The sequence below is a fragment of the Schistocerca cancellata genome, chromosome 5, assembly GCF_023864275.1.
Source record: "Schistocerca cancellata isolate TAMUIC-IGC-003103 chromosome 5, iqSchCanc2.1, whole genome shotgun sequence".
NCBI lineage: Eukaryota > Metazoa > Arthropoda > Insecta > Orthoptera > Acrididae > Schistocerca > Schistocerca cancellata.
In genome coordinates this window covers 66694164-66705461 of record NC_064630.1, presented here as the reverse complement: position 1 = coordinate 66705461, position 11298 = coordinate 66694164, and the positions used below count along the sequence as shown (strand labels likewise).

At 38.3% G+C, this 11298-nt stretch overlaps 1 protein-coding gene across 1 annotated transcript in view; it reads right to left on the bottom strand.

The window, feature by feature from the left end:
• Positions 1 to 603: 603 nt before the first annotated feature.
• Positions 604 to 11298, bottom strand: part of LOC126188366 (uncharacterized) — a 171026-nt gene continuing 160331 nt past the window's right edge. Inside the window, exons 9-10 of the mRNA XM_049929964.1 lie at positions 6362 to 6572; positions 604 to 689 (exon numbers count right to left, since the gene is read on the bottom strand). Coding sequence (XP_049785921.1) covers positions 604 to 689; positions 6362 to 6572 — 297 coding nt within the window. The remainder of the gene's footprint in view (positions 690 to 6361; positions 6573 to 11298) is intronic.

Below are 11298 nucleotides of genomic sequence, written 5' to 3'. Positions count from 1 at the left end.
CAACGGCCATTTGTGGGTACAAATTATAAGTATTTCGCAAAAACTGGATTAGCCTTGATGAATTAGAGTCCACCAGCATTGTAAAAGCGATGCCACAGCCATCTATCGTGTATGAACACTCCACTTCATTTGATGTACCAAAAACAGGTGGAATGTGTTCAGCATAGAATGCTCAGGTTGCATGTGGCTTAACATATTCAGATTTTTTTTCTACACTTTGAAATTATATATATGACTCATAAACAAATCTCCACTGACAAGAAAGTGGCATATGCTCTTTGGGACCACTAAAAAATGTTTTTAAATATTACCTACATTCTGTGCAGAGTAATGTACAACCTAAAGTGCACCAACTGAAAAGCACCATCATTACTCATAAACTTTGGTGGATTCAAAAGCTTCTTAAAGAAGGAAGCAGACATGGCATGATCTTCTTGACACCTTTAAAACAGAGGATGGAATGGGATTGAGAAATTCCTTATTGATTATTATAAAAGATTTTTAAAGACTTCTACAGACGTTCAGGTGAGGCATTTAAAAAAAGGACAATAATTTTAGACTGTCCATTTCTGCTTCCCTCAGATTAGCAATCACAATTCACACTCATAATTTACTGTAAATTCTTCGAACAACATGCAGTGAGTTACTTAACATCAACGTATCAAAGCAATCATCTGAGAAGAACTGCACTGCAAAAAAACATGTCAATCCAAAAACTGTGGTTTTTTTGTTTGTTTTGCATGTAGAAGTTTTCCAATGAACTTTTTCAAAAAGGGATGAAGCTTTGATTCATTTGTATGAGGGAAGTTTTTCAGCAGAATGGCAGAGGAATCAACAGCCAACTTTTTGGTTTCCTCGAATCACATCTAGATGAAGTCATGATTGTTTGTGAGACAGGACAAAACAGTCTGCCACAAAAAGTCTGTGACAAAAAATTGCAGCAATGAGTCTGAACAGTGTATAAGTGCATACTAAGCTTTATAAGGAGAGCACTGTCATGGACTACACATCTAGATCAGGTGTGTGTTTTTTTATGTTGTTTATTTCATTTCATTTGTGGCCTTCAGAACCAACCCATTAAGTCAGCCTCTGATACATAATATGGTACAAATTAAAAGACATATCCTATTACACTCATGCACACATGCTCCTTGGCTATGTTTTCCACATGTGATTCTCTGCTCAAAGGTATTACAGCACATCTCTCCAATTTACCGGACATCTGTAAACAGATCGACGGGCTCTGCACACGTAACACAGAGTTACACTCCTGCATTGCTACTGCCTCCACTGAATTGCCTCATGCACAGAGTACCTTATGCAGCCTCTCTGCAGAGCTGCTTCTTTCAATGCCGCCTCCCCCTCCTACTGTGTCTTCACTCTGCTTTGCTCCTGTGTCGAGCTGCACTTTCCCTGCTACCGGTTCTGTGTTGATGCCGTTGGACCAGCAGGCCGGCCCTGTTCTTGTTTTGTGGGACCTTTCGCATAACGTGGCTGCTGTGCCATACCCTCCATCATCTTCTGCCGCCGACACCCCACCCACTTCACTTCGGCCCAGCACGGATGCTTATGTCCTCGCTTTGCTGGATCCCTCGCATTTCATGGCTACTGTGCCGTGTCCTCAGTCATTGCGTGCTACTGACGCTCCACACACACCATCCTGGCATGCCGAGGTCAGTCAACTGCCACCGCTTGTGCCCCCCCCCCCCCCTGCCTCTCCATGCATGCCTCCCTTTGTGGGTCTCAGCAATCAGCAATGGCACCGGTAACTGAAACTGCATACTGCATGAGCGAATATGGCTTCTGTACAACGAGAAAAGCTTGTGTCGTTCCTCCTTGAGCCACTCTCCGCAGCTCCCTGTCGACCTGCCTCTGCCGACGCCTCGCCTGATACTGCCACCTCCATGGCCCCCGTCGATTCGCCACCACCTACGCAGCTGTCTGCTGTGTGAGACTGTGACAACAATGTGCCTGAGCCACACACATCGAGTGCTGGATACTGCCTCCGCCCACTGTGCTGGCATGAAAACTTTTTTGGTGGACGTGTGCTAGCATTGCTCAGTTGTGCTCCGCACTGCCGCAGGGGGTGGGGGGCTCTGTGGTGTCTCTAATGCAAAGTGACACTTCTCTGATTATTTTCTTTGGCTTTTCATTCGGTCTTTGCTCTCTCGTGCCATGTTCAATGTCCACTTCTGTATTTGCTCTGTTCAGTGCCGAAATAAATGTTCATTTTGACTCTAAAAGTGTGTTATTATGGTTCTATGATACATAATATGCACAAGCTGCAAACCAGTCCAAGGCCGTATCAAGACTTTCTTTTGTTATCTTATTCAGATCTGAGATTCTCCATTGTGTGGGAAGTAGCACTGTATCATCTGCATAACATATGACAGAATGAGCTATGATACTAGGCAAATCATTGATTGCTGCAATGAAGAAGAAGGGTCCAAGAATAGATCCTTGTGGAACACTTGTGCTGATTTGCATTATGGAATAATTTACACTTATGACTGAGACAAACTGTTTTACATTGCTTAAATAAGAATGCATCACCCCATTTAACTCCATTTTCCTCGCACAGGGAGCTACAACCATTCATCCTAGCTGATAACTTGGTGTCATTGTGCCAAAATAAAAAGCTGAACAGTTTTTACATAATGCCTTGTATACAATGTGTGTCGATTTACAGGTGGCTCTTCCGCTGATAGTATATGTTTTGCTACTTACGGGGCAAACTACAGCACTTGTCTGCCCCTCATCTTTCCTTAGTTAGAGCATATACAAATACAAATGTTTTAGTTCACCTTGAAACATATTTAGATGCAAATGGTGTCATCAAAGTCAACACAATAATAAGAACAATAATGTCTGTATATAAAAGACAATGTCCCAGCTGACTGACTGACTGACTCATCATTGCCCAGCCCAAATCACTAACGGTAGAAACTTGAAATTTGGAGAAAGTGTGGCTCTTATACTGTAGGCATCATTTAAGAAGGGATTTCTTAAAATTCCGACCTTAAGGAGCTGAAACAGAGATGAAATGTTTTTCTGTAAAATCTTGCTATTAAGGCAATTTTGCAGCTGCACCTGCGAAAATTGGTATTTGGTTTCTCAGTCAGAAATAAAGAAATATGTGTTTCAATATTTTTTGGAAATTTAACCTTATTAGGGTTAAAAATGGGGTGAAAGCTTTTTTTGAAAATATATCACTATTAAATTCAACCCCTAAGGGAGTGAAATGGGAGGTGAAACATTTTATGAAAATATTTCACTGTGGAGGTATTTTTAAAGCTAAATCTTTGAAATATCATATTTTGCTTCTCAGTTACGGATGAAAAAATACATGTATCACTCATTTTGGAAATTCAGCCCGTAAGGAGGTGAAATAGGGACAGACTCATCATCATCCAGCACAAACTGCTAAGAAAAGAAACTTGAAGTTTGCAGAGGGTGTGGATATTATACTGCAGGTATCATTTAGGAAGTGATTGTCTGAAATTGCACTCCTAATGGGGTGAAATGGGGGTTGAAAGGCTTTTTGAAAGTATCTTGCTATTAAGGGAATTTTGAAGCTAGAAGTATGATAAATGGTATTTTGTTTCTCAGTCAGAAAAAAAAAATACATGTTACAGCATCTTTGGAAATTCAGCCACTAAGGGGGTAAAACAGTAGGTGAAAGGTTTCTTGAAAATAAAAAATTACTAAAGAACTACTAAGGATTTTTAAGGTTATATCTGTGACAACTAATATTTGACTTCTGGGATAGAAATAAAAAAAATACATATTTCAGTTTTCTGGAAAGTCAATGCCTAAGGTAGTGCAATAGCACATGGAAATTTTTAAGAAAATATTTTGTTACATTAAAAAGAATTTTAGAGCTAAATTTATGAAAAAATATTTGTTAGGGGATGATCTTTACTATAGAAATATCTCCACAAGAATGCAAAAGGCATGATTAACAAAAACTTTGGACTACAGCTACCAGAATTGCTTTTACCTTCTTCCTAAGATCCACAAATTGAATCACTCTGATCGTCCCACAGTTGCTGGCTTAAGAGGAGGAGGAGGAAGAGGAGATTAGTGTTTAATGTCTCATCAACAAGGTCATTAGAGATGTAGCACAAGCTCTGATTAGGGAAGGATGGGGAAGGAAATTGGCTGTGGCCTTTTGAATGAACCATCCCAGCATTTTCCTGAAGCAATTTAGGGAAATCACAGGAAACCTAAATCAGGGTGGCTGGATGCAGGTTTGAAATTTAGTCCTCCAAATGCGAGTCCAGTGTGCTATTCACTGCACCACTTTGCTCATTCTGGCTTAAGAGCACTGACCTAATGGATATCTGCCTTAGTCAATCAACACCTGAAACCTAAAGTACAAAGACTTTCCTCCTATATTAAAGACAACAACCATTTGATAGATTGTCTGAAATCTGTGCCCATCCTGCTCCCACCACACACTTTGTTTGTCACTACTGATGCCACCTCCCTCTATACCAACACCCCCATGTACATGGTCTGTCGGCTGCTGAACTTTTCCTCACTCTGCACCTGCCTGACTGTGAACTGATGACTTCCCTCCTGCTTGTCTTAATCAACTTTATAATTACCACCAAATACTTTACTTTTGAGGGACAGATACAAACAGATGAGGATCTGGCAAGTGGAGCCAGGATGGCTCTTTTCTATGCTAACCTTTCCATTGGTCATTTGAAAGGGGATTTCCTGGGATCTATGAGCCTACAGCACTCGTTTGATTTAGATACATTTATGACATCTTTGCCACATGGACTTATGGTGAAGCTGACCTGTTAAAATTATTGAAATGTCTCAATAGATTCTTACAATTAAATTTCATATGGTCTTATTCCCAGTCCCATGCCACTCTTCCTTAATGTTGACATAATCCTTACTGAAAGTCAGCAACACACTTCTATTCACATTAAACCTACTAAGAATCAGAAGTACTTAAATTTCGACAGTTGCCCTCCCATACAGTCTTGGCATTTGAGGCAAATGTATTTATTTAGATGCTGACTCTTTACAACAATTCATCACTATTCTCATCTCAGCCTTCACTGGCATAATTACCCCAGCAGAACAGTCCAGTTCAGAAACAGATTTCCTAGCCATCACATCCACTCCTGGTACCTCTAAACCCCCCAGAAAACAACTTAGGAGTACACTTCTTGTCACTCAGTATCATTCTGGTCTTGAATATGTTGATCAGCAACTTTGACAAGGCTATGACTTCCTAAAATGATGCCTTGAAATGAGGTCCATTCAGGCAAAGCTTCAGTCCACCACACTTATAATAACTTTTTGTTGCTGTCCCAATCTCTACAAAATCCTTGTCAGATCCTTTGCCCCACCTGTACCATTTCCCTACCCTGTATCTTCTAACCCTGTGATTGAACCTGCTGTAAGACTGCCCTATGCACCACTCTACCACCACTTATACCAGCCCTGTTACTGGCAAAACGTATACTATCAAAGGGCGAGCCATCTCTGAAATGTCACATGTCAAGTACCAGCTGTCATGTAACCATTGTTTGGTCTTTTATATTGGCACAATTATCACCAAGTTATCGGTTATGATGAATGTGTGGATACTGGCAACATACAATATCCTTTTGCAAAGCATGCTCTACAACATGACAGTTGTGACCTGTTTCATCACACAAGCCATCTGGATTCTTCACCCAGACACCATTTTCTCAGAACACCGCAGGTGGGAACTGGCATTACAAAATGTCCCTGGTTCTCATCAGCCACCTGGCTTTAATTTGCATTTAATTTCTTTGGTCTCAGAAGTGCTTCACAGTAACTATTCCTTTCTTCACTCCCTTTTAGTTTAGTATATAATTTATTTTCTGACCTGTCTATTCCCTCCAATCCCCATCCCCACTCTGACCTCCCACCTCTTATTAACTTGTGGACAATGTTTTCGCAGTAATCTCTGTCTTGTGTATTACACTATCTTCCACATTTTTTTAGACTGCTCTGATGATGGACAGTGTCTAAACGATCAGTAATGTTTTCAACCATATTTGTGTACTTTCTGAGCACTCAACTCGTCAACTATATGATGAGTGGCTACCGTCTTTCTTCCATTATTTTAACTTATAACTTTTTTTATTTTACTGACTTCATGATAAAATAGGTCCAATGTACTCTTTGGAAGCTACTGGTGCAGTTATATTACTCTTTTGAGAGGTTAAAAAAATTTATCATGTGCACATAATACTTTCTTATTCTTTACTTTACAGGCAGGTTGGTCTAAATTATCAAGGAAGCATCTGGAAAAATTTGATGTGACCTGAAATTATTGTCAACAGTGTGGTATGAAAAAAGAAGTTACCTGGCAATGGAGGCTTCATAATTTTTCGTCTTAGATCACATGCTTCTATCTTGTTTACAACAGATTTTATTAAACGTCTTGAGAGAGCAGCAAATTGTCTCTCCAGTTTTAATTTATGATAATCTGGTTTTCCCTTAATTTCACTTTCATCTTCCTCTTCCTCTTCTGGTGGATCCTTAAAAACTTCTTGGGCAAGATGTTCAACTGATGGCTGCAAAACAATGCAATGAAACAAGATTGAAGAAACATTCAAAATATGTTGAAAAAATTTTTGGGTGTACTGCTAGATGTCAAAACTTGCTGCCACCCTGAAATTTCATTGAACAGTCTGTATACCAGGAAATTTTTAACTTTTACACTTAAGACTTGTTCAAAGAACATGTTTCAGAACCAAGACCAATAGTGGTCAAGATTCACACCAATATTAGCAGCTCAGACTATATACAGTTTAAAGCGCCATAATGCAGTATATTTTTATATATGGTAAATCACTGACCACTGAACATGTATTTGTCACGATTTTATGCTCTGTAGCACAATGACTGGTTGAATGCAGTTCTCCAAGCCACTCTATCGTGTGCAAGCCTCTTCACCTCTAAATAACTACTGCAGCCTTACATCCATTTGAAGCGCACTGTTATAGCCATGCTCCGGTCGCCCTTCACAGTTTTTACTCTCTGCATGTTCCTTCATTAACAAATTAATTATTCCTTACTGCCTCACAATGTGCGTTATCATCTGAAATTGTGCTACAAGTTTCTTTTCTCTCCAGTCTGATCCAGACCTTCCTCACTAGTTACCTGATCTACTCATCTGTGTCACACAGTGATTCAAACCAAGTCTTCTACTAATCACAAATATTCACTTTAATCACTTCAGGTCATCCTTGGAAGCCGCTAGGATTGATTCAAATTTTCAGTTGAGCTCATTTCTCCCTCCTGAGTCGCAGATAGGCATAACAAAATGACTGTCACAATTAAAGTTTTGGTCATTAAGGCCTTTGTCAACAACACACACACACACACACACACACACACACACACACACACACACACACACACACACACACAAACACACTCATGCAAACACAACTCACACACACAAATGCAGTCTCAGGCAGCTGAAACCACACAGCCTGAGTCTGCAGTCGTGTGTGTGACTTGCATATGAGCGCATGCACATGTGTGTGTGTGTGTGTGTGTGTGTGTGTGTGTGTGTGTGTGTGTGTGTGTGTGTGTGTGTGTGTCTATTTTTGAAGAAGGCCTTAATGGCCAAAAGCTTTAATTGTGAGAGTCTTTTTACTGTGCCTACCTGCGACTCAGCATCTCCTCTATATAGTGAGTGACAACTTTCCTTCTCATAATATTGTTACATTTCATCTGAATTTCCCATTGTTTGATTCATTTCTCCCTCCTGTTATTTCTGCAGAGTACACCAGATACTGATAAAAATGCAGATCTTGATTCAAATCCTGGTCTGACACAGATTTCCATTATTGTCATGGCATATTCTTTACATTGTATGTTTAACACTTCTGAATGAATTCGAGTGATGTCAAATTGTTTCATTAAATTTCATAACCATTAATTCTGTTGAGAGTTATTTTAGTTAACATTTATGGAATATTCCTTCAGAAATTTGAAACATACAAGATTAATGTTCTAGAATAACATTTATTTTATTTTTTGTTGACAACCAGTTTTCAAATTTCTCTGCCATCATCAGAAAACTCAAGACTGGACAGACAGTCTGAACAAATTAGCAAGAGTTACTATCTGTAAAAAGATTGTTATTTTCAAATATATGTGATGATTTAAAGATTAGGTATCTATACAAAAAGCACAGAATGCAATGCTTCAGTCTAACACAGAGACAAAACACAAAGTGTTATTTAATGACATATTTGAAGAGCTGCATCAAACCAGTCTCTGGACTGAAGACCACAACAACATATTTGATACTTTAGATTCTGCAGATATAAGCAGTGTGTTTATAGATTTGTACTGATATAATAAGAGTATAAAACATTCAGTGCATTATTAAATAAAATTTTGTGTATTGTGCCCACATCAGACTGATGCATTGCAATTATGTGTTTTTTTACTGATGTATATTCTTCAGATCTTCCCATATCTTTGGAAATAATTGTCTTTGTACAGCTAAAAAGACTTGCTGACGTGTGGATTGTGTGTTCAGTGTTCAGTTGTTTGATAGTGGCCTGGAAAGCCAAAAATTGGTTCACAATACTGTATAAAATACAATGATAAGCCAAAACATTATGATCACTGCCCACTGTGATGTTAGATGCCATCAGGTGCCATTGCGGGCATGTAATGTAGTAACAAAGGTTTGTAAGTGGAGCAGACACAGACGGGAGATCACCATAGCAAAGATATGTGCTGCAAATGGGGAAATCCATTGAGATAACTGACTGTGACAAAGGGCAAATTATTATAGCACAGAGCCTGTGAACGAGTATCTCGAAAATGGTAAAACTGATTGAATGTTCTCTTGTTACTGTTGTGAGCATCCATGGAAAGAGGTAGAAGGACAGTCAGACTACCAATAGGCACTAAATGGTTGGATATCCATGACTCTTGACAGAACATGGGGTTAGAAGGCTTGTCTGCTCTATAAGCAGAGTCAATGGTGGTCTGTGGCATCTCTGCTGAAGGAGACACTGCTGGTGCATACACAAGTGTTTCAGAGCACAGGGCACAGGACCATCAGAACTGAACTGTCGATCAATGGAAATGGGTTGGCTCTTCTGGTGAATCACATTTTTGCTCCACTATTTCAATGGTCCTCTTCACAAACATTGACAAAGAGGTGAGCAGTGGGTCAAAATGTGCAGTGTGCCACAGACACAGGCTAGTGGAGCAGTATTATTCTGTAGGACACATTCTCCACTTACGTGGGACCTGAGGTAGTAATCAAAGACATGCTGACAGCTGTGAACCACCAGCATTCCTTCATGCTTGATGTCTTCCCCAATAGTGATATCATATTTCAGCAATATAATTGTCTGTATCTCAGAGCTAGACCATGCTACACTGCTTTGAAGAGCATTATTGTGAACTCACATTGATATCCTGAAGGCCAGATTCACCTGATGTAAATTCTATGGAACCAATCTGGGTCACTATCAGGCACAATCACTGCATATGAAAATCAGTGGTTTGTTATTTAGGCAAATTACTTGACCTGTTGTAATCCTCTAACATTACCGTTTTTTTTTTTTTTTTTTTTTTTTTTTAAATACTTTTGATTCCTGTAAAGGTGAACGTTATATCAGCTGTTTAGCTAAATGAATTTCATATGATTTTGTATACAATGTATTATATTTCAGGCTAAAATGTATAAAAAGTTATTATAGATATGTACAGCTAAAAATTACTCCTCTTTTAGAAGTATTTGAAACTATAAAATATATCTGGTATACTTAAAATCATATTATTAATTGCACAATCTAATGCTAATTATTAAATCTAGTTCTGGACTCATTTATAGAATAATGATATAACTTGGTGTAAATTCTTCTTTTGTCAAGGAAGTTTTTTAACTCTTTTGCTTTGTGAACTCTTTGGAATATTGTGAGTACTGCTGAATGTAGGTAGTAGTGGGCATGCCTCTGATGGAAATGCACATGTTTTTTTTTATTTTGTTAGTAACAATGTAATTGTTGGTTTATGAAAATGGAGATTGTGAAGTCAGTGTGATATAGAAGAATGGAATAAAATAAAAGGAAGTCATAGCATGAGAAAGTATTTCATCAATTATTCAGATCAACTGGAACCCACAAAATCAAAATTACAGCTTCAAGAATGTACCCCTAACGTGAGAACTGCAGCCAACAATGATAGAAAATGAAGATAAGTAAAAAGTTTTTCTTTTGTATATGTTATGCCTCTCAAAGCTTTTCAAACTTTTGCAGAGACAGAGAAATTTAGTGGTGATGTATGAGAGGGTAAGATTATAAGTGTGGGCATCAGCCAGGCTCAGTTGATTGATAACAAAGTTTCGTCTGTTGCAGAAGGAGAAAGGACAGTGATTTGTGTCAACTTCAGTTTATATAAAATTCCAATTACTCAAAGAAAAAAGACCCTAGGACTGCCCAACAAAGTTGTATCAACAGTGATGAAGTGAAAAATGTAGGACCCTGCCAGAACATTGAACCAAGTGAATTTGTAGTCAGCAAAGAAACAGTGAAAGCAAATATTTTGTAGTTGATTTTAGTAAAATTAGAGGAAATGGAGATGGATGACAATGACAAATTTAGTGCAGTTAACTGAAATAAAAACAGATAACAATAGCAAATTTCAAGCAGTTAATGATCAGTTAACTGAAACATTTACTTCACTGCAAGGACAATTAAATGACCTGGACAATTAAATGACCTGAAAACTGAAAACAATGGTAAAAAGGACAGGGTACAATACCAAATAGACCAACTTAGAAATCAGGTTCCAGAGCTAAAAAATGGATTGTCAGATGGATTAAAAAGTGTGAATGAAAGAGTCGATGTCCCATAAAATAAATTTATTGTTTTGGAAAATGAGTTAGCTGCCCAATCTGCAATCAGGAGAAGAATGTTAATGACATCAGAGTTCAACAGAAGGCCATAGAGCAAAAATGGAACAGAGCTCTAGTAGCTTAGACCAAAAAAATTTTAAATGTTGAAAACTGTATGCCAACTAATGTAAATGTTTTAGACCAAAATATTACAGTAGTTCAGGAAAACTGGATTTACAAAAATCTTTATTCAAACATTGGTACTGTGTTGTTCAACGTTCCAATCAAAAGTTTTTCATCAGACAATTTACATCCAGTGGATTTTCTGCACCACTGTAGAGATAGTTTTGTGTCAGGCATGAATGATGATTAAAAAATTAAATTTGTTAAAATATGTCTTGAAGGGAAAGCTCTGTCTTGGGTAA